General features: G+C 46.5%; 2 protein-coding genes and 1 long non-coding RNA gene across 5 annotated transcripts in view; 2 read left to right on the top strand and 1 right to left on the bottom strand.

Annotated features, from left to right (window-relative positions):
• The first annotated feature begins 1,817 nt into the window (after positions 1 to 1,817).
• On the top strand, positions 1,818 to 9,297 carry LOC310829106. Of its 2 annotated transcripts, XR_014557142.1 has the most exons (6): positions 1,818 to 2,269; positions 2,439 to 2,528; positions 3,720 to 3,886; positions 5,447 to 6,999; positions 7,116 to 7,220; positions 8,739 to 9,297. It is a non-coding gene; the product is annotated as an uncharacterized lncRNA (long non-coding RNA). The 2 variants fall into 2 exon arrangements; XR_014557143.1 differs by lacking the exon at positions 8,739 to 9,297 and having other exon boundaries at positions 3,601 to 3,886; positions 7,116 to 7,200.
• On the bottom strand, positions 7,211 to 10,130 carry LOC310829059 (uncharacterized protein C14orf119). The gene is made up of 2 exons (XM_083707228.1): positions 10,059 to 10,130; positions 7,211 to 7,803 (listed from the first exon to the last, which is right to left on the bottom strand). The coding sequence occupies exons 1-2, from the start codon at positions 10,102 to 10,104 to the stop codon at positions 7,382 to 7,384; spliced, it is 468 nt and encodes a 155-aa protein (XP_083563354.1). The 5' UTR covers positions 10,105 to 10,130; the 3' UTR covers positions 7,211 to 7,381.
• Positions 10,108 to 22,531, top strand: part of ACIN1 (apoptotic chromatin condensation inducer 1) — a gene marked incomplete at its 5' end in the record, with an annotated part of 35,463 nt that continues 23,039 nt past the window's right edge. For both annotated transcript variants that reach the window (XM_083706504.1, XM_083706505.1), the window contains 3 exons: positions 10,108 to 10,773; positions 16,734 to 16,799; positions 17,098 to 17,209. In XM_083706504.1, coding sequence (XP_083562630.1) covers positions 10,108 to 10,773; positions 16,734 to 16,799; positions 17,098 to 17,209 — 844 coding nt within the window. The remainder of the gene's footprint in view (positions 10,774 to 16,733; positions 16,800 to 17,097; positions 17,210 to 22,531) is intronic.

Consider the following 22,531-nt stretch of genomic DNA (forward strand, 5'->3'; position numbering starts at 1 on the left):
GGTTGGGATTCATGGATCTGTCAATTCCAGTTTTCTCGATTTCTCATTTTTCCAATCATAAATTCACTTCTCCACTTAGTTGTAACAATTTGCAATTAAAAAAGGGGGGGGAATCGTTGTGAATATTTGTGCGAATTTCTGCTAACGAACACATTTTTGTATGCACTTTCATACATATGTATGTGTGATCATTGATGTTTCTAAGTGACATACATAAAAACAAGCCAGCTGGAACAGAAAAAGTCTCAGTAACGCGAAGAGTATCCCTGTCTAATTTCAGGTGGGAAGGAGTTCCAAAGGCTTGGGCTCCACTCTATGTACATTTTTGCAAAGCAATTTCCCCCTATGATGCATTTTTGCATGCTATTTTCACCAATGTATGCATTTTGATGTACACTTCACCGTAATATGTACAGCATTTTGCAAAGCATTTCCCCTTTAATGTAATGAGGTTTTGTACGCATTAACTCCACTGCAGAACCGAACTGTTGCATACAGAGATGTGCAAATTGAAAACAAATAATAAAAATACTTTGGGGGAAGAAGAGAGATGTGAAACTTTTAAAGGATGGCTGATTCAGTGAGCGTATTGTTTTAGAAAGTGCTGCTGACTTTCTCGCTGATCCTTACCTAAAGGTTGGAAACTGTCTCCTTCTGGTCTGTGAGCACCTTCTAGATAGGCCTTTGGGGCAGATCTCCCCAAACGTAAGGAGAACTAAACAACATGTGTCTAGAGTATGGATACCAGATTTTTTTCAATGAATCTGGGGAAACTTTTGAGTAGCGACAGGGAGTCAGTGGTGGGGATGGTGAGGCAAAAGATCCTGGGCCCAAGCATACATGCATATTGTATAACGGTGCAAAGCCCTTCTTTCGCACCCTGTGAAACATAAATGCAGAGAGTTTTTTAAGAACTGGGCAATGGCCGCCCACCCGCGACTCCCAAGCCTCCCCTGATCAGTCAAAACAAAGGCGGAAGGGGGCAGGAGATAGCACAAGACACATCCTATGCGCACAAGACACATCATATGGGGACTTCTGGCGAGGAAATATGGCGGGCGCCACAGCAGTGAGCAGCTCCTGAAGCCAGCCAGAGCCAACTGCGCTACCAGGCTGGCTCTGGGCTGCTGAGGCTGCCGCTGCCACATTTCCCGGGGACAGATTTGCAAATCTGTTTTTGTTTTTTTTAAAATAATATTTATTACTTTTCCAACAATTTAAACATTACAGACATTACAAAACAAAATAGACAATACAATACAGTACAAAAACACCACACAACACCAACATATTAAACTAACACAACAAAATAAAAACAATTTACAACACATCATACAATTTCATCATCCTATCCTTCATTCGCTTATTTCAACGACCTCCTCACACCTCCCTTTTTGTATTCCACTTCTGTTAATTGTTTCAGCAATTCCTTTCCATCTTCCTCTGTTTTCTATCCTATAATTATCTTAACATATTCTAACCTTATTTTTTCTTTTAATACTCTAATAATCTATTTATACTTAATTCCTTATAACATTTCTACTAAAGCCATATAACTTCATTCCCACATTTTTCTAACATTCATTAATTTTACAGTATTTCTGTAAATAGTCTTTAAACTTTTTCCAGTCTTCTTCCACCGACTCTTCTCCCTGGTCTCGGATTCTGCCAGTCATTTCCACCAGTTCCATATAGTCCATCAACTTCATCTGCCATTCTTCCTGGGTGGGTAAATCTTGTGTCTTCCAATACTTTGCAATGAGTATTCTTGCTGCTGTTGTTGCATACATAAAAAACAGATTTGCAAATCTGGGGACATTCCGGGGACGGAATTTGTCTGTGGACAGATTTGCAAATCCGGGGACTGTCCCCGGGGACGTCTGGTAACCCTAGTCTAGAGCCCATCTGCCTACTTGCCACAAGACCACGAAGTTCAGAGTCTAAGATTACGGCATCAGTGCTTGTTGTCTTCGCAGAGAAGTCAACAAGTTCGTCTGGGCTTTGCATCAACAGCGTCTTATTTACAGCAGCCCTGGGGCTGTTGCAACATGACCGCCTTGCTGTGGTCCCCCCCCCTCTTTTATCTCGCTTCTCAGATGATTTATTGCGGGTCCTACCTAAACACAGCCAAGGGCTTTGGGATTGGCAGACAAGATGTCTTGCCTCAGGGCTGGGGCCGGGGCAAACCAAAAGCAGGCAGGCTCTCCTATTGACACCAAGAAAGCTAGAGACAGATCAAGGAGATGGAGCAACTTTGCAGTGAGGAAAAGTTGCAACATTCGGGCCTTTATAGTTTAGAGAAATGGCAAGTAAAGGGGGGGGCATGATAAGTGCCTGAAATCATGCAGTGCGGAGAAAATAGAAAGTAGGAGGGGGGTATTGTTTTCTTTTATTATGTATTATGTATTTATTATGTATTTTGCATCTCATTTTGTCAGCTACGGCAACGGCTCGCCTCTCCAAAACAGTATGGGAGAACATGATGCAAACGTCCAGTACCGAGATGTTGAGCACGCCAATTTATGGAAGTGAGTCATGGGCAACATACAACCTGTTATAAGAATTCTGAGGTCTCGGATATAGAATAAATATTCATAAATGCACACATATCTAAATATATAAACCATGTGTCTGGAGGAGCAATCCTGAAGCCATTTTGACTCGCCCAGTGACCTCAAGTATTCCTCTGCAGTAAGGGAGGCAAATGGGGAAAGCCTTCCCATTGTCTTTTTGCTTTAAAATCCTGCTTTAAGGGTGTATTTGTGTACGAACAGGGTGAGCCTGTGACCTGGATTCAGGAACTAAAGTATTAACCATCACAAAAGAATGGCCAGGCTGCCCAGGTCATGCAATCAGTGACCATTATCAGATATCCAGGTAGGCAGGATTTCTGCTGTAGACTGCCTCCTTCTGTGATGTGTATATGATGTTTTTTTTTGGGGGGGGGGGGTCTTGGGCTACAGGGTGGGCAATTTCACCTGAGACTCCAATACTTTGGCCACCTCATGAGAAGAGAAGACTCCCTGGAAAAGACCCTGATGTTGGGCAAGATTGAGGGCACAAGGAGAAGGGGACGACAGAGGACGAGATGGTTGGACAGTGTTCTCGAAGCTACCAACCTGAGTTTGACCGAACTGCGGGAGGCAGTGGAAGACAGGAGTGCCTGGCGTGCTCTGATCCAAGGGGGGTCACAAAGAGTCAGGCACAACTGAACGACTAAACAACAACAATATAGGGGCTTGCGCACCATTGTTCAGGGTTCTCCTCCCTCCTGCGTGTGGTGAGTGGGGACCCTGTTACAACAGTTCCTTTAATAAAGATAAGGCTTACTAGTCGCTTTGCTTCTCAGTATATTCTGGCTGGCCTGTTATTTTCTCCTACCAATAGGGGACCCACTTAAGGACTCTGTAGGGGCTCTGGAATACCCCATAAGGGAAAGGAAGCAGTTTTTCTTACAAGAAACCGTTAGAAGTGAATCTCAACACCTTCCACATCCGTTGCGTCAGGAGAAATTGGGGTATTACAGGACAGGGCAGAATTTCTAACAAAGGTGTCCTCTCCCAAGCCTACATTCCCAGCGTGTTTGCACTCCTGTCTCAGCGATCTCTACGCTGGCTTGGTGATGTCCACAGAATGCAAGATGGCAGGATCCCCAAGAATGTAGGAATCCCTTGCAAAGGACCACCGAGCCTAGAGACAGTCAGGTCTTGTATCCATAGCAGTGACCAGAGGAAGAATGGCTTGCTGGGAGGAGCATAGAGAGAAGAAATGCCACGGTGCATCTGCAGCAGCATAACTGGATGCCTTCATTTGCCCCAGATGCAACAAAACATGTCTCTCCCGCATCGGTCCCTACAGCAACAGCAGGAACTGCAACCGCCCAAAGGTGAGGCAGACAGGTGCCAACAACATTCTCCTTTTGTATTTCTCTCTTGCGAACCGCCCTGGGATGTTTGGATGAAGGACCGTAGACAGCGGTACCTCGGTTTTCAAACGTAATCCGTTCCAGAAGTCTGTTTGAGTTCCAAAACGTTTGAAAACTGAAGGCAGAAGCCTCCTTTCCTGTTCGATTTCCAAGGTGCATTCGAAACCTGAGGCATTTACTTCTGAGTTTTCAACATCCGAGTTCCAAAACGTTTGACCACGGAGGTGTTCAAAAACTAAGCTACCACTGTGCAAATGTAATACAGTGGTGCCTCGCAAGACGAAATTAATTCGTTCCGCAAGTCTTTTCGTCTTGCGAGTTTTTCGTCTTGCGAAGCACGGTTTCCCATAGGATTGCATTGAAAATCAATCAATGCGTTCCTATGGAAACCGCCTTCAGACCAGGTCCGGGGACAGTCTGTCCCCCGACCTCTTCTGAAGGCCGGCAGGGGGCGAAAGTCTTTGCTCCCCCCCCCCCCGCCTGCCTTCCCGGGACAGCGGAGACTTCTCCGCTGTCCCGGGGCGATTTTAAAATGCTGGTGGGCGGCAGCGAAGGCTTCATCCTGGACCTCTTCTGAAGGCCGGCGGGGGGCAAAAGTCTTTGTCCCCCCGTCTGCCTTCCCGGGAGCATTTTAAAATCGCCCCGGGACAGCGGAGGAATTCTCCGCTGTCCCGGGGCGATTTAAAAGCCCCCGGGAAGTCAGGCGGGGGGAGAGGACAAAGACTTTTGCCCCCCGCCAGCCTTCAGAAGAGGTCCTGGACCTCTTCTGAAGGCGGGCGGGGGGCAAAAGTCTTTGTTCCCCCCGCCTGCCTTCAAAAGCCATCCGGGATAGCGGGAAGCGCTTCCCTGCTATCCCGGACTGCTTTTAAAATGCTGGTGGTGGGGAGCAAAGCCTTTCGGCCCCCGCCGGCCTTCCTGGACCTCTTCTGAAGGCCGGAGGGGGGGGGAAAGGCTTTGCTCCCCACTGCTAGCATTTAAAAGAGGTCCCCGGAGATTTCCCTATGGGCTTTCTTCTTGCGAAGCAAGCCCATTGGGAAATTCGTTTTGCGAAGCGCCTCCAAAACGGAAAACCCTTTCGTCTAGCGGGTTTTTCGTCTTGCGAGGCGTTCGTCTTGCGGGGCACCACTGTACATAATATTAATACTATTTTTTCTCCTTTTCCTAATGCTCATTGGCTACATTCAAATGAAGGAAAGCTACTGCATATCAACCTAAGCAAGCTGTGCTTCCTTTTTCTGATTACTTGGCTATAGCTTTTGATAGAATACAGATAATTGAACAAACATTGTTGCATTACATTCTTCATGAAATTATCTTTCCAGTGATATGTAATTTTACGGTAGTGCTACAAGCCATCAAAACTCAGAAAGACACTTTTCCCAAAAGGTTTCCACAAGTTTGATCACTAGTGTAGACGTGGCCTTGTGCATCTTAATGGAACAGGGGGAAACTGAGTGCAAACTGCAAATGGCAGAAATCCATTTATTGGTTAACATTCCTGTTCCGCCTTTCTTCCACAAGGGAAGTCGAGTTTACCTGGGAGCTACAGATGATTTCCGTGTGTGTCCAGCCACTGAATGGATGCAAATGTGGACACCTTCAGACCACTCCTGAGACTTGTAGGGCGTCATAATCCATTTCAACGATAATTGCAAGAGTGTGTGTGTTTCTGTCTGTTGATATGCACAGCCAGACACGTTACAGGCATTCCAGTCTGTTAGGTATTTGTATTAATTACGGGCTTAATATCCAAGCTATGGCTGCTAAGAGGTTGCTGGAACTCTGTCAGAAGGCACAGCTTGCCTGTGATTTCTCAAACAGGGCCTCCCTTGCCTGAAAACAGCTAATCCCATTGATACAGACGCTTGATTGTTCTCCAGCACACATTCCTATTTTTAAGTCAGCTGCCAGCAAAGCAAACTTTTAAGGAAAGGCACCCAGGAGGTTTTGTCCTGGTCGGCCAACCTAAAGCTGGTCTCTTGGCAGGGCAGGATTAAATTTGATCACGATGACCTTCCTGATCTTAAGGGGTCTAACAAAGACAGAAGTGTTTTATTTATTTTAAGGATTCAACAGATGCCCTCCACTGGCTTAGAAAGGGCAGATATTATAGCCTATATTATTTAGACCAAGGGTGGCCGACCAATTCCCACAGGCCATAACTACCCATAACTCAATTATTTTTGTGGGACTTACAAGAACTCCCCATTTGCAATTTTTTAAACAACAACAGTATTTGCCCCTCCAAAGATTCCCTGCTGAAATGCCATGGTACCAAAAGCTTTTTAAAATGTGTGTCTCAAGGCTTCCCAATATTTACCCTATTTTTAAATTTAAAAATATATATTCTTAATTATTATTTTTTTAAAAAGAATGACTCCAGAAAATTCCCTCCTGGGAATCCACAAGGTTTTTTGTACAATCTCCCATGCAGTTGTCCATTAAAAAATATCTAGTGATTGCAATAATGAATGAGAAAGACATTTAAAATAGTGTAGAACAGATGATGAAGGCGGGCGGCTTTGAGAACTGCAGTTCCCATTATGCCCACTTATTTTTACATTTTTGGCCACTCTGCCATGCCCCTCCCCCTAAGACTTAGTGATGGGTCAATGGAATCCTTGGCCCGAAAAAGGTTCGCTGCTGCTGATTTAGACATTTGTGGTACAGGAAAAACAGAAGACCATCCCCCAGGCGATCAATGCCCTATGTGGGAAGTGTCAAAAATTAAAATAAAATAAATTATCAAATATTCTCATCTCAGTTTTCTCCTAAACGTGATTTCTACTCAAACCAAAAGAGCCTTTAGCTGCCTGTGGGTGGGATGTTTTTAAAGGCATTTCTTCCCCTCCTCAGTTTTATTGTATGTACAGTGGAACCTCAAGCTGCGGACGTGATCCGTCCTGAAGGCACGTCCGCAACTCGAGGCGTTCGCATCCAGAAGCGCCACATCTGTGCATGCGCACGGAAGGATTTAGTGCTTCTGCGCGTGTGCGAGCGGCGAAACCCAGAAGTAACCCGTTCTGGTACTTCTGGGTTGCCGCAGAACATAACACAAAAAGACGTAACATGAGGTATGACTGTATATGGGACTACTTGTTTGTAAGTCACTTTGGGTTGCCCTGGGACAGATAAAGCGACTGACATACTGAATCATAATAAAAAAGCAATCTTGCATTTCTGTTTGCAGGTAGGGAGAGGTTAGTGACAGATGAAAGAGGCCCTGACAATCAAAAAACAGGAGAGAAATACAGATGGCTCAACTCCTTTCAGGATAACCAACCATTTGCATTTGGTATACATGTTTATTTTGTTTCCCTACAGCTGACAGTCACACATAAGATTGAGAAAATTTGGAGGGGGGGGGGAGAGGGAGGACCTGGCACAACCGTGAGGAATGTAAAAGTAGTCACTGCATAATGTTTTTGAGTGGGGGGAGGCACTACTCAGCCCCTGTTATGCCTGCCCAGCGGTCGCCGCCACCTCTTGGTAAAACCGGGAGGCCAGATCCGGCACGGCCTCCTCCAGCTGCCTGACGAATTCGTTCCGCTCGGCCTCCGACCAGCTGCGGAACCACTGGTCCCACAGCCTCATCTGGCACTCAAAGATGGAGGGGGGCTTCCCGGGTCCCACGCTGAGCCCCGCCAGCCCTTCCAGCAGGGGGAGCACCTTCCAAGGCACGGCCTTGGCCACCAGGTCGCGGAGGAACTGCTCTCGTTGCGCCGGGGCCCAGCCCGACAGCCAGTGCAGGAGGCAGCGCATCTCTTGCGCGGTCACGTACGACAGGGGCAGCGGTTCGGACATCCTGCAGGCAGGGGAAGAGCGGTGAAGAAACACAGGCAAGGGGATATATGCGGCCTTGGGAGAAGCGAGGGAGCCTTCAGGAGACAGGGAGAGAGAAACAGGGCTTTGGGGAAGGGTGGGATTCAAACTCAAGAATGGGAATAATAATATTTATTTATATCCCGCCCTCCCCAACCGAAGCCGGGCTCAGAGCAGCTAACAACAATAAAAGCAACACAGCATTCTAAAATCAATTCAAAATCAAATTATAATAATGGCAACCATTGGGCTAGAGTTCTGTGAGGATTACCAAAAGAGGGGGTAAGACTGTGCCTTGGCCAAAGGCCTGGTGGAACAGCTCTGTCTTGCAGGCCCTGTGGAAAGATGTCAAATCCCGCAGGGCCCTAGTCTCTTGGGACAGAGCGTTCCACCAGATCGGGGCCACAGCCGAAGAAGCCCTGGCTCTGGTTGAGGCCAGCCTAGCCTCCCTATGGCCCGGGACCTCCAAGATGTTTTTGTTTGAAGACCGTAAGTTCCTCTGTGGGATATACCAGGAGAGGTGGTCCCGTTGGTACGAGGGTCCTAGGCCTCAAAGCATAACTTTTGCCAAGCCCAGTAATGTCAGTCTTTGATGTTTCCAGACAAGCAAAGTACCCTCAATAGCTAACTTGCAACATGGGTGTAGTGGTTCAGGGCCTGTGGGGTGTGGAGCATTGAAGACCCCTTATACTATGTCTGCAGCTGGGCCCTGGCCTCCAGCGTCTTAAGAGTCACCCCAGCAGCATGAAAGAGGAGCTTTTTAGCCACCGAGGATTGGCTCCTAGGGTCACTCTGGAGAAAGTGTGTGCGAAGAAAACTATTCAGAAATCACTGAAGTGTTGAGTTGAAAGGGACCCAAACCCTTTGCAAAGCAGTTGTTCTGTATGCTCCAAATCTAAGCATTTAGGGGCACATTTCCAAGAGAAATGTGTGCACGTTCTGTTACGTATAATGGAACTTCAGAGGAAACTTAGATGGTTGTAATTTTTAGAAATACAGCAAAATGTGGTTCCCATCAAAGGAATGGACAAAGGATACCAGCCAATACTATTATTTCCATTTCCACAGGAACAGTTGCCAAAATTCGTCCCCTGGAGGTGCCACGAATTGAACCTGGCGTTTTGCTCCACGTGTTCCACCTACGGCTATGAAAGCGACACAGCCTATACAAGGCATGAGGGGACCAAGGCATGCCTTGAAGGCAGAGTATTGGCAAATGGGTGTTGATGGTGCAATAGGAACTTACAGGAAATGGTGCTGCTCCAAGTGCCTGCATGTAGCAATCACTTTAGAAGGCTGCAACACCACAGTGAGCTGTGCAAAACTGTGGCAGGCTCTCGTGAAGAGCAGCAGAAGTAAACAAGAGATGGAAAAGACCCTGTGAATGCTGGAGATGAAGAAGTGCACAACACAAATGACCAACTGAAAGTGAGCAGAGTGAGAATTATGTCCTGGGATCCCATATGCTGGCAGCAGAGGAGGTTATGAAGGCTGCTTCTTCAAACTACCAGGGACCTTACAAGAGAAGATTTGAAACAGAGAATTCTGGAAGATGGAGAGAGAGAGAGAGAGAGAGAGAGGGGGGGGGGGAAGCTGAATATATGAGTGTCCAGTCAGGAATGCCCTGATGGTGCATGGGAATGAGGATAGGGGGTGGGCTGGTGATGTTTACATGTGAAACCTGGATTCAAACCTATCAGCTAAGGATGTAAAATGAGAATATTATTGTATATATTTATTTCCCCTGATGGAACTCGAGGCAACTTGTAGGATCTGAGAAGAACCTGAATGTCGAATCGGACACAGGATTATTACCATTTTTAAGCAATGAAACTAGGATCCACGAATACCCTAGGAATACACCGGCAGGAAACATGCCAGTAACTAATTAAAATGTTGTAGCAAATAGCTTGCTTTTTTTTTTTACACCAGGAGGCATAATTTGAACCACCTCTTAGCTCCTGGAGGGAGGGGGGGTGTCCGTTTTTGATCTGAGAAGGACTCCTGCAATCGTCCACCCACTCCACCTTCCGAAAACGTGGAACGTCTCAGAAAGATCAGCCCTAAACATAGTTCTGATTTAAGTGCTAATATAGCCCCGAGATTTCAGAAGGTGGCGGTGGAGAGGGTCAAGTTTCGTCACTAACCCTCTCCCCACCACCCACCCATTCATTTGTGCAAATGCCACATCGGGAGGGGCTGCCATTGCAATTCCACGATTCCCTCCCCTCCTATAACATGACAGGCTGGGGGTGGGGGGGGGGTGACGCTCCCAAGAAAGATCCCCGGAAAGCCGGCGCCGAGTTCTCACCTGAGTCCGCTCCCTGCTCAACACGCGCCTCCTCCCGTCCCGACATCCAATGTTGCCGCTTCCATTTTTCACCGCGGGGAGGAGACTCGGGAGGAGGGACGGAAAGAGCCGAGCGCGTCCGGAAACGCTCGAAGTTCAGTCCAATGATTTGCGCGGGGAGGAGGAAAGAACGACGATCGCCTTCCTCTCGGCGGAAATTGCCGAGGGGGTTTCGCGCGACACGGACGGGGGTTCCGGCGATCGCCGGAAGTTACCGAGAACCTTGCCGGAACTTGCTTCCGGATTGGAGCGCTCTTCGGGAGACCCGGAAACACCCGAAATAGCCCGGAAAGAATCGCCGGGCGAGGGTAGCACCCGCGCAACTCCCCCCTTTGCCCTCCCTCCCTCCCCTCATTTGGGGTTCTGGATACTGAGCGGAAGTGGCCGGAAACGCACGACTGCGAACGAAGCGCGGGCGGAGATTCTCGAGCCAAGTCGAAGCCGGTTTCGGAGGTCGCCTCAGAGCGCCGAAGCCCCCTCCGGAAGTTTCCGAACGCCCCCGAAGCTCCGGGGAGGGCAGGCAGCGGCGCCACACAAGATGGCGGACGGGGAGGAGGTTACTCTGGACGGGAGGCCGCTCCAGGCGTTGAGGGTCGCCGACCTGAAGGCGGCTCTGGAGCAGCGCGGCCTGGCGAAGAGCGGGCAGAAGAGCGCGTTGATCAAGCGCCTCCGCGGGGTGAGAGAAAGGGCCCGGCGGAAGGGGGCCCTGGGGCCCGGGCCGCTCCGCGCATGCGCAGACCCAGACAGGCAGTTTTTTTGGCCTCAGCGACGGGGCTCGTGGCCCCGGGGTGCAGATCGTTACTACGCATGTGCGGGGCAGTATCCCACTACTGCCACCAAGTGGCGGGGCGAGGTTGTGCGGGGCGCCACCGGTTGCCCAAGGGGGGGGAGGACGGTGCCCACACCACCAAAGGGAGAGGCCCCCCACTTCTGACATCACTTTGGGGTCACCCAGCAGGAGGAGGGAGTGGAGGTCCTCCTTTAAAAAAAATAGGGGGGCTAGATCTCGTGAAAGCTGGATCTCTTGTTACTAAATCAAAGCGGGATTGGGATCCAGTATTGGAGGGAAAGTGGTAGGTTTTATAACCCATTAAATTACCCTTTTCAGTTTCACCTTTCACCCTTGCAAAATTATTTTTTGAGGGGGGGTGTCTCCCTGGTTAATTCTCTGTGTTTTATACCTCCATTGAGCTTCCCTGGCAAATGTTAGAGGCGGTTAGGACGAGCCAGGTGAGCTTTGCAAGAGCTGAGCTGCTGTGTTGGAGCTCTCCCAGTTGAAGACGCCTTGCATTTTTATTTTACGTAAAGTTTCTGCAAAACGTTAAAGTGTGCAGAGGGTTTTGCGAGTATCTCCCTTGAGCATGTTGAGAACTTTGCACAAGGTCGGCTCCAAGTCTTTCAACTTCAGAACTGTGCCCCGCTGAAAGGAGGCATTTCTCTATTCTGTCCATGTACGAAGGAGTGTTGTGTTTGGAATGTAATATAAGTAAATGGACGCAGAATCTGTGAATGTATCAGAAGTATAGGGAGTCCAGAGGGTTGGGAACCTGTGCATTTTACCTTGTGTTGACTTTCATTCTTGATGCCATGGGGCAGGGAGTTAGCAATTGAAAAGGAAGACAAGTTGTGGTGCCCTGTCCTGGGCAAAAGTTCGTTATGCTCTGCTTATGGTGTCAAATGGATGTATGGGATAAATTGATATTGCTCGTTCTTATGTCATGTTATTGGAACTGTTGCCAGACTGTACGTGTGTGCATGTGTGGTGTTATCCTTCCTTGACTTAAATTCTGTGATCATGATAGTAACACCTGCTGAGTTCATGGCAGAGGTAAGATTTGATCCCAGGGTTTTCCTGCTTCAGTGTTGAATCTCTTGGGTTACAGTAGCTGTCAGTCCTCTGGGTGTCAGCGCTTTTCTGGCTGAATCATAGAATCATAGAGTTGGAAGAGACCACAAGGGCCATCGAGTCCAACCCCCTGCCAAGCAGGAAACACCATCAGAGCACTCCTGACATATGGTTGTCAAGCCTCTGCTTAAAGACCTCCAAAGAAGGAGACTCCACCACGCTCCTTGGCAGCAAATTCCACTGTCAAACAGCTCTTAACTGTCAGGAAGTTCTTCCTAATGTTTAGGTGGAATCTTCTTTCTTGTAGTTTGGATCCATTGCTCCGTGTCCGCTTCTCTGGAGCAGCAGAAAACAACCTTTTTCCCTCCTCTATGTGACATCCTTTTATATATTTCAACATGGCTATCATATCACCCCTTAACCTCCTCTTCTCCAGGCTAAACATGCTCAGCTCCCTTAGCCGTTCCTCATAAGGCATCGTTTCCAGGCCTTTGACAGGCCTTTGGCTGCTTAACAGTGTAGTACTATGCCAGTTTTCCAATTTGTGAATAAGCCCTGCTGTGCTTGGTTCACCTTTGTGCCACGTAAATTAATCAAAGCCTTTGGTGTGTAGCTACAAATTTGGATTATAGAAGCATACGAAGAACCTAGCTGCTGGATCAAGGCACAGGCCCAGTTAGTTTAACGTCCTGTTCTCGCTAGTCTGGTGTCCTGTTCTCCAGCAGATGCCCAAGGGAAGCCTGCAGGCAAGACCTGGGCGCAAGAACACTCTTGAGTCATACTGCCTCTTGACAGTGGAGCTAGACCATAGCCATATCCTTCATTATAAAGCAGTGTGATGTAACACATAGAATTGTAGAGTTGGAAGGGACCACAAGGATCATCTAGTCTAACCCTTTTGCCCAACCTGGGGCTCAAACCCACAACCCAGAGGTTAAGAGTCTCTTGCTTAAGTAATGGGCCCTCAAATGCAGGTTTGAGTTGAAAGTGGGTCCAGTGTCCGGAAGGGTTGAAGACTATTGGTGTAACAGGTTACAGACTCCACTAACCCAGAAATATTACCTCGGGTTAAGAACTTTGCTTCAGGATGAGAGCAGAAATCGTGCTCCGGCGGCGCGGCAGCAGCAGGAGGCCCCATTAGCTAAAGTGGTGCTTCAGGTTAAGAACAGTTTCAGGTTAAGAACCGACCTCTGGAACGAATTAAGTACTTAACCCGAGGTACCACTGTACTAGAACTGGGAGACTTGGGTTCTAATTGCCATGCACCCGTGAAGCACATTTGGGGTCAGTATCTCAGCCTCACCTACCTCACAGGGTTGTTGTGAGGTTAAAACAGGTGGCGTACGAGTTCGCTGAAGGAAGGGCAAGACAGAAATGTAACAGGCAACATGGGGCTGTGTGTGGTGAGTCAGTTACTTGTTACATGAATCCTATTTGCACTTCATTGCACATGTGTGATTCTTTCTGCATTAATAGACTCTGTTTGGGCGGGAGTCAGATCTTAATTTGAGCTGCAACTTGTTAGGATTCGGGGCTGGAAGTACTGAGAGAGCCCACCCTCGAACCTGCAGGGTGCTTGAGTCGCTCTTCCATCAGTGACTACAACTAGCCTCACATCATTGGGATTAAAAAGAGAGGCTGCCAGATGGGCTTGAGCCCCAGTAACTCTCTCTGTAAAAATTAGCCATTGGTGGAAGTGCTGAATTAGGCAAGGCTTGCGCTACACAATCAGTAACTTCTCTTGAGAATTACTTGTGCTTAGATACAATGCCGTTGCATTTTCCGAGTGTCAGTATGTTTCTGGCTGGCACTGTAAATTCCCCCATCTTTGTAAAGAACTCGCTTCCTCCTGTATTCTGCATGTTTTCTGTTGATTTGTTCTTCTGGCTGGAGTAATTTGGCCCCCAAGAGATTTGGTCAATTGACCAAATGAAAGTATCTTTCAAGATAGTTAAAATAGTGACCAACAGGTTGTATGTGAAATTCAAAACATAAATTAGACGGCTGTCATTTGTTGAAGAATATATATATATATTTATTAGATGCACGCTTCCCTCAAGGAACTCAGAGTGGCGTACATGGTTATCCTGCCATTATATCTGCACAACAACCCTGTGAGGTAGGTTAAATTGAGGGCATTTAATAGGCCCAGCATCACCTAATGAGCTTCATGGCTGAGTGGGGATTTCAACCTAGATCTCCCTGACCGTGAGATCATACAATAGTAGAGTTGGAAGGGATCCTGAGGGTCATCTAGTCCAATCCGCTGCCAAATCTCCAAGCTCTACTCACTAGGCATTAGCTTTTGCTGCCGATTACCGTATTTTTCGCTCCATTGGACGCACCGGACCATAGGAGGGGGAGAACAGGGAAAAAAAATTTTTTCTTGTTCTCCCCCTCTAAAACAAGGTGCGTTCAAGGTACATTCACCAGAGCTTGTGGGGCTGGCGGTGGGGGGAAGCGCTGCTTTCCCCCACCGCCAGCCTCAAAGATCCCTGAAGCCTTTGGAGCGCAGCGCCCCGCTGCCCTGGAGAGGCTGTGCGCGCAGCCATCCCCAAGCTAGAGCAGCGAGACGGAGCGCCCGCAGTGCTCCGTCTTCCTGTTCTGCCTTTGGGCTTAGCGGCGCAGCCTGCATTCGCTCTATAGGACGCACACACATTTCCCCTTAATTTTTGGAGGGGAAAATGTGCGTCCTATAGAACGAAAAATACGGTACTTCTTGTGCCCCTGCTTGAAGATGCCTGCAGTTAATAGGAAGTGTTCACTATGAGAAGCATTGCTTTTTTGCTATTGGGTTTTGCAGGTGCAACAGATGACAGTGTACTGAAATTTTTAAAAGTAAACACCTCTACATTGGCATTTAGAGCCTCGTGGACTATTTGACCATGGTCAAATAATGAGCCAACTAACAATTGACCAGTGCACCAATCCTACTTCTTGCCACTGTTTTAGTCGGACTTGATGTTCTGAGTTTCAGGCAAGAGTGGAAATTTCTCCTTGTTTTCGTCGCTGAATGACACGGATACCTGATTTCAGCTTTCTTATTATAGTAGACCTCATTCTGTGTGTGCAGAAGGGGTTGTCATTGCTTCTGATTAGCTAACTTTTTTGGGGTGGGGGAAGATGGCCCTATTGCGTTTAGGTTGGCTGGGTTGGAATGTACAGTGGTGCCTCGCTAGACAAAAAGAATTCGTTCCGCGATTCTCTTCGTCTAGCGGTTTTTTCGTCTTGCGAAGCAAGCCCATTGACAGCTTAGCGGATTAGCGCTACAGCTGTCAAGCGGCTTCCAGCGATCAGCTGTTAAGCGGCTTATCAGCGGAACAGCTGATAAGCGGCTTAGCGGCTTAAGAAAAGGGCGAAAAAAGCGGAAAAAACCCGCGGGGGGGATGCAAGATTTTTTTCGTCTTGCAAAGCAACCCCATAGGGGAATTCGTTTTGCGAAGTGCCTAAAAAACGGAAAACCCTTTCGTCTAGCAGGTTTTTCATCTTGCGAGGCGTTCGTCTTGCAGGGCACCACTGTAGTCTCTTCCCAGCTGAAGAGGCTACACTCTGGCTTTAAATCAAGTTTAGTTACCATTAGATCAACCCTAGTCGCTCCAGAGATTTTGGACTAAAACTCCCATCTACCACAGTTAGCACAGTCACGCTGGCCAAGGTGAATGGGAGATGGGGTCCAAAAAGTTGGAGAGCGCTGGGTTGGAGAAGACCACATTAGTTGCTGTAGGAAACTAGGATTTATCTGAAAAGCACACAGAATATTAAATGAGCCTCAGCGTCATGACTTCGGTTTTTCTTCTTTAAAAGTCAGTTATTATGACTTACCTGAATGGATTGTTGTGCAGATAGAGGATAACATTTTGTATCGTCTTTTGCAAATGAAGAAGTGTGCTGCAAATGATTAGCTGTTGCAGAAACTTCCGTGATGCATCTGGCAGGGTTCTGTGCGATGAGAGATGACTTGGGTGGTGTACATGTTTGGAGCTGTACGGATGTGCTGTTTCAGTGAGATGTTGACAAGTTAGTAGCTAAATATCTTACCGTGAATCGCACGTGAGCTTCCTCTGAAGATATCTGATGAAGGTTGGTTGTGTAAAAAAGTCAACTGGAGTCTTAAGTTCCAGGCTGGTGGCACGTGTGTTTTCTGACTTGGGATAATTGAACTGAAGAGTCCATTTTCTGATCAAGCTGACATCTGTGGATTTAGCTGGATTGTGCTAAAACCTAGTGAGATTAATTACATTTCAGTAAGAGGCGGAAAAGAAGTGGTGCAAAATTATTAAGTAATGACTTCTGATTCACCATTGCGTGTTGGTGGAAAGGCATGCAGAGATTTGGAGGTGTCGTTGTGTTAGGATTTGGAGGACCTGGGCTTATTGGGGGGTATGAAGGAGAAGTTGGCCTTGGACAGGTCACAGGAGCTGGGGTAGGTAGAGTGGTTTGGATTTCTTCAGTCAGGTTGCTGAGTGAGGGTTGGGGTGAGTTTAGGAAATGCAGGGTTGGGTTAAAGGCTAATCCTCGCTGAGAAAGTGACAGACGAATGCTGGGTTTAACTCACCAAACTGAGAATGGATTGAATGGTTGGTTACTGGATGTCTTGAGAAACTGGTGTAACTCCGGTTGTATCCTTTATGGCTTAGCATATGGAAGATGGTTCTTGATGGACTTTGAGATAGGGTGATGAGATAGAGATGGTGATGAGTATGTTTGGGGCATGGACCAGCCTTGGGTGCCACCAAAGTTCTGGGCAGTGTGAGATGATCTGACCTGTTATCTCCCATTTTTCATTTCAGGCCCTGATGCTCGAAAACCTCCAGAAGCACTCAACCCCTCACACCACCTTCCAACCCAATTCCCAGGTGAGAGATGCGCTGTGTGGTTGTGCTGCACCAAACTGGCTGCAGGGAGCATCCCTTTCCCTTTGTCTCTCTGCAGTTGGCCCGGAAAGTCCTGCGATAATTGTGTGTATGCAGTTCCATTCCTGCCCCCACAGCTGCAGCATGAACCTAGGGGCTCCTCAGCTTTACACCTAGGCTTACTTCCCTGGAGTTTGTGCCTTCCCATTCTAGCTTGCTAGATCCACCATAACTGCCAAAGGTTGGGGTCGAAACTCTTGCCCTCCTTGTAAGGCCCACTTTCTCTATTGTGTCCTGTCAGATTGGCGAGGAGATGAGTCAAAACAGCTTCATCAAACAGTACCTGGAAAAGCAGCAGGAGTTGCTGAGGCAACGTCTGGAACGGGAAGCTCGGGAAGCTGCGGATTCAGAGAGTGAGTATAATGAGCCCCGTTCTCTCTCTCTCTCTCTCTCTCTCTCTCTCTCTCTCTCTCTTCTGATTCTCCACTCCAGTTAAACTTGGGAGGCAGACTGCCTTTCAGAACCAAAGAATTAAGGCGCATTCTTGTATTGCCGTTGTTGGCTTTTAATTCTGTAACCACCTCTGGCTAACGGGAACTCTTAAGTCTAATTGGTAGCCAGCATATCTTTTGCCTGCTGCGGATGTTTGGAAGGAAACCAAAATGGATGTCTTGGAACGGTTTGTGTTCTGAGCAGTCATATTGCCCACCCTGGAAGCTCCTGTGGCATTCAGAAGCTTCTGCCGCTTTTGAAAATACTGATTTTGTTCATTCCTAGTTAGTGGTACTTTCCTCAATATTTGTATTAAACAAAAGTCTGTGGTCATTTTAGGTGGAAAAGAAAAATGGTACAAGTGTTTCATTCTGTTCCATGAAAACACGGAGGCTCTGACAATTCGAAACATACAAAGAGAAGTCTGTGAGGTTATAGACAGCTTCCTTCTTTTCCTTCCTCCTCCTCCTTTATATATTTATTTATGTATACCCTGCTTTTTTACCTGACGGGAATCAAGGCAGCTTACAGATGAAAACAAGAACCACTAAAATCATAGAAAAGGCAATTGTTAAAATATAGTGGTACCTTGGGTTACAGACGCTTCAGGTTACAGACTCCGCTAACCCAGAAATAGTACCTCGGGTTAAGAACTTTGCTTCAGGATGAGAACAGAAATTATGTGGCGGTGGCAGCGGGAGGCCCGTTAGCTAAAGTGGTGCTTCAATGTTAAGAACAGTTTCAGGTTAAGAACGGACCTCCAGAACGAATTAAGTTCTTAACCCGAGGTACCACTGTACAGTTAAACACTGATAGAATTGAAGCTATACAGTGGTACCTCTGGATGCGAACGGGATCCATTCTGGAGCCCTGTTTGCATTCTGAAGCGAACGCAACCCACGTCTGTGAGGGTCGTGATTTGCCAGTTCTGCACATGCGCGTGACGTCATTTTGAGCGCAAGCGGTGAAACCCAGACGTGATGCACACCATTACTTCCGGATCACCGTGGAGCGCAACCTGAAAAGGCTTAACCTGAAGCGACTTCAATCCGAGGTATGACTGTATAATCTAAAAAATCTGTTTAAAACATACCAATAATTGCAGTGAAAACAGCATGATACAAGCAGTGAATTCCCAAAAGCCTGTTGGAAGAAGAAAGTCTTCACCTGCCAGCAGGACAGCAAGGAAGGAACCTGTCTAATGTCTCTAGGGAGGGAGATCCATAGTCTAGGAACCACCACTGAGAAGGCCCTCTCCTGCGTCCCCACCAAGCATGTGAAAGTAGGGTGCCTGTGAAAGTAGGGTGCTTCCTCCCTCCCTCTCTTTCTCTCTTCCTTCAGTTTATATGCCACCCTTCCCTCCCAAAGGAGCTCAGGGCAGCAAGCACATCAGTAATAAAAACATTTGAAAACACATTTTAAAAATGGTTGAAAACATTATCTCAGCCAGTGACTGTCAGGAACAGTGTTTTTCAGTCATCAAACACCTAGGTAAGCAGGGCTGTTCTCAAGTTCCTCCTGAAAGTTAATAATGATGGATCCAGGTGCAACTCACCTGGGAGGGATTGTAGGGGCCGAAGTAGTCGATATTAAGGAAGGCGCTCTTTTAGTTATTGACAAGGCTGCAACCCCAAAGAGTGACCAAAAAATTCAGAAAAATTGTGTTTCAAATTAAGGAATTGGATAAGAACACTGAAAGATCAAGAAATATTTTGCCTGCGGAAAGAAAAATTGATAAGAGGATTGAAATGATGGGCAAAAAGGTGGAGGAAAGGATGCTGTCGTTTTTGTCTGCTGACTGCGCTGTTTTTAAATCCTTATGGGTGTCTCTATCGAAAGGCAGGTTATAAATTCCGTATAGAAAACAAGTAAATATGTAACTTGGAACACAAACTTTGATGACCTGGCACGTTAAATGGGTCCTTGTGAAAAAGCCCCTAGTAAAAAAGCAAAGGGAATGTTTAAATGAAGTTGATGAGTTGGAAAACATTTTGAGGAGAAACAGCTTGTTCTTGTGGAGTGTTTCTGATGAAACAGAGGGCAAACAGGTGGTACTCTCCAGTAAATTATGGGTTCGTATTCTGCACATTTACTGATTGACAAGATAGCATGGAAGTTTTATATCAGGTATCAGAATACTGTTGACTGACCACGACAGTTATTAATAAAGCTTTCAAGGTAACGATATAAAACCATTAAGTAGTTTAGGTTACTTAAAATCAGAGGTTGCGATTACCGAAGGTCATGTTTAAGTCTTCCTTCCTCAGGGATGCTGCAAGAAGAAACATGTTGAAATTTGTGGTTGTGCGACAGGATAGGCATCAATAATTGGTGTGTTTCTCTCGCTAAATGAATTGCTTCTTCATGCCCCATTAGGATAGGCAGCGTATGTTTGTTCTTGAGAAGGTCAGTTATTTATTGTCCGCTTTAAGAAATTTGGAAATAACATTGAGGGACAGTTTATTTATTTATTTATTTATTTATTAAAAAAGCCTTGTTGCTATAAAAACACAATCATCTTGTGAAGCTTAGGTGGGCATCTTGTTGAGCAGTGCAAAGAGCCCTTTTCGGCTGATGAGGTCAAAGGCCCTTGTCAGGTCTATGAAGGCGATAAAGAAGGGCGAGGCCTCGTCTCTCGGCAAGACTCCTGCAGCTGGAACAGTGAGAAAATCACATTGGCTGCTGGCCTCTGAGCTCTAAAGCTGTATTGTGACATGGGATAGACTCTTGTCAGTGAATGACTGTAATCTGTTGAGAACCACACAGGCGAAGGTTTTCCCCACAATACTCCACAGGGAGATCAAAATATATCAGTGCAGTTTACAGTAATTCCTATATACAGTGATTTTTTTCTTTAAAAAATGTTTAGGGGTACTCTCGTTTTGACTCAAGAAAATCACCATTTTATAGTTCAAATTGGGGGAAATAAATACAGTAAATGGACAAAAGTACAAAGATTCACAAAATGCTTAGGGGTAAGTGTACCCCTGCATCTCTCCAGAAAAAAGGACTGCCTATATATATATATATACCTGAGACCATCAGCTAACTGTTATAGAAGGATGTGTTATTAATTGCCTGCATAAGCCTGGCAAAATAGCCAAGTTTTCTTTTCTCTCTCTCTCTCTCTATATATATGTATATATATATATATTTAATTTTCCAAATTTTGAAATTTACAAACCACTGTCAAACAACCAAAACAAAAAGAGAATTCCATAAATTCCCATGGACTTCCCTCCTCCCCTTTGTGGGTCTTTTTCCTCCTGCATCTTCTCTATTAATACAATTCTATTAAATCTCCATTACAATCGTAGTCCAACGTTAATGACAAGTATCATTTCGATCCTACTACTAATTTTAATTGTTTACAATGATTTTCAAGATAAATTCTATATTTTCCCCATTTCTTACTAAAATGTTGGTCTTTGGTCTTCCTGATTCCTAGTTTTTCCAGTCATTTTTGCCGTTTCGGCATAGCTTATCAATTTAATCTGCTATTCTAAAATAACCAAGTTTTCAGCAGGCATTTATAGGTTGAAACAGAAGGCACCTGCTGAATCCCTGTTGGCAAAGCATTCATCAGGACTGGGCCAATGACACTTTATTGTGTTGATGTCACATGAGCCTCACCAACTCTGGGGCAACCTAGGTTTGCCCATAACCCAGATTTTAGAATTAGGGGGATGAGTGCAGCAAACCTTGCCCTCACACACTCCCTCCCTCCTTTCTCCTCCAAAATAGCCATGGGAAAATCAGAGCCTTCTGCTTCCATTTCAGACATTACACCGGAACCCTAAACCATGCTTTATCTTAACCATGGTTTGTTGAAATAAGTCACTTTCTTAAATGCCGGGTTGTATCTAACTAGGTTCTACTCATGGTAGACCTACTGGAATTAGTGGACCTACATTAGCCATCTCCACGAATGTGAACTTCCTACATGGCTGACTTTGGATGCATTTGGAGTTTCAACAAACCACGGTCAAGATCAGCTTCGGCTTGTCTGGTTTGGGTGACACAGCAAGGTGTGGTTGATCTAAAATGGAAGTGATGCTCCTCCCTGCAGCCTTGATTGATGGATTGAATTTCTATACCGCCCTATACCCAGAGGTCTCATACTTGGGGGAGGGGAACACGTGGACCCGAGATTCTCTGTTTCTCATTCTGATAATGCTGAACTGCTATTTAGCATCACATCTGAATCGACCCTGCAACTCTAGGTCAGTGATGGGGGAATTTGGGCCCAGGTGCTAAACGTGGCCTGCTGTCCCTCTGCATTTGGCCCTGAGAATCCTCCCCAGGCCATGTTCTTTGCTGACCTTGCTTCTTACGCTGAGCATTTTTGCCTGCCTGGAATTTGTCCTTGAGCTCTCGCTTGTTTGGGTGGAGGATAGAGAGGTATGTGTGTGGAAGCTAAACTCCTGTGCAAAGGAAAATTTTACACTCCTTGCTGCACCAGCTTTTTGTCTCTGGTATGTTGTCCTCAAAAGGTTGCTTAGAAGGGAATGGGCCACCCCTGCTTGCAGACAATTCTGATTTAAAACCAGATGTAACCGCGTAAAAGGTCTGATGGAATGATTTTAAGCCAGATTTTCATAGCTCTGAAATACAGACATCTTAGTAGACGGTCAGATTCAGACATGATGCAGCAAAATTGCATTAGTTAATTACGGAAATGGATGGACTATGACAAATGGCATTCGGAAAACATGAACCGTTCGGAGCTGGTTACAATATTCTGATGCCATTATTGAGAGTCTGGGTTGTTATGGGCATGATAGATTTTACAGTACTTGTTCTGTAGGGTCGGCTGCAAGTTTGAAAAGTCTTAAGTAAAGAAAAAGGGGGAAAAGATGTACGCTATGTTCCATGTTGTTTTCCTTGTTATAGCACAGCTATGCAACTGCAGGGTTAATGTGCTTTTGCCTCACCTCTCAATTGCTAAGAAACATACTCATGCAGTTGATTCCAGAGTGTGGATTTGAGTGTCTAGCTCAGGGGTATGCAAACTAAGGCCCGGGAGCCAGAGCCGGCCCAATGGCCTTCCATATCCAGCCCGCCAACTGTCCATGAATCAGCATGAGTAGAATGTGTCTTTTTATTTAAAATGCATCTCTGGGTTATTTGTGGGGCATAGGAATTCGTTCACCCCCCCCCAAAATATAGTCCCTCCCCCAAGGTCTGAGGGACAGTGGACCCACCCCCTGCCGAAAAAATTTGCTGACCCCTGGTCAAGCTTT

Source organism: Podarcis gaigeae, assembly GCF_964106915.1.
Source record: "Podarcis gaigeae genome assembly, chromosome: 13".
NCBI classification, from domain to species: domain Eukaryota; kingdom Metazoa; phylum Chordata; class Lepidosauria; order Squamata; family Lacertidae; genus Podarcis; species Podarcis gaigeae.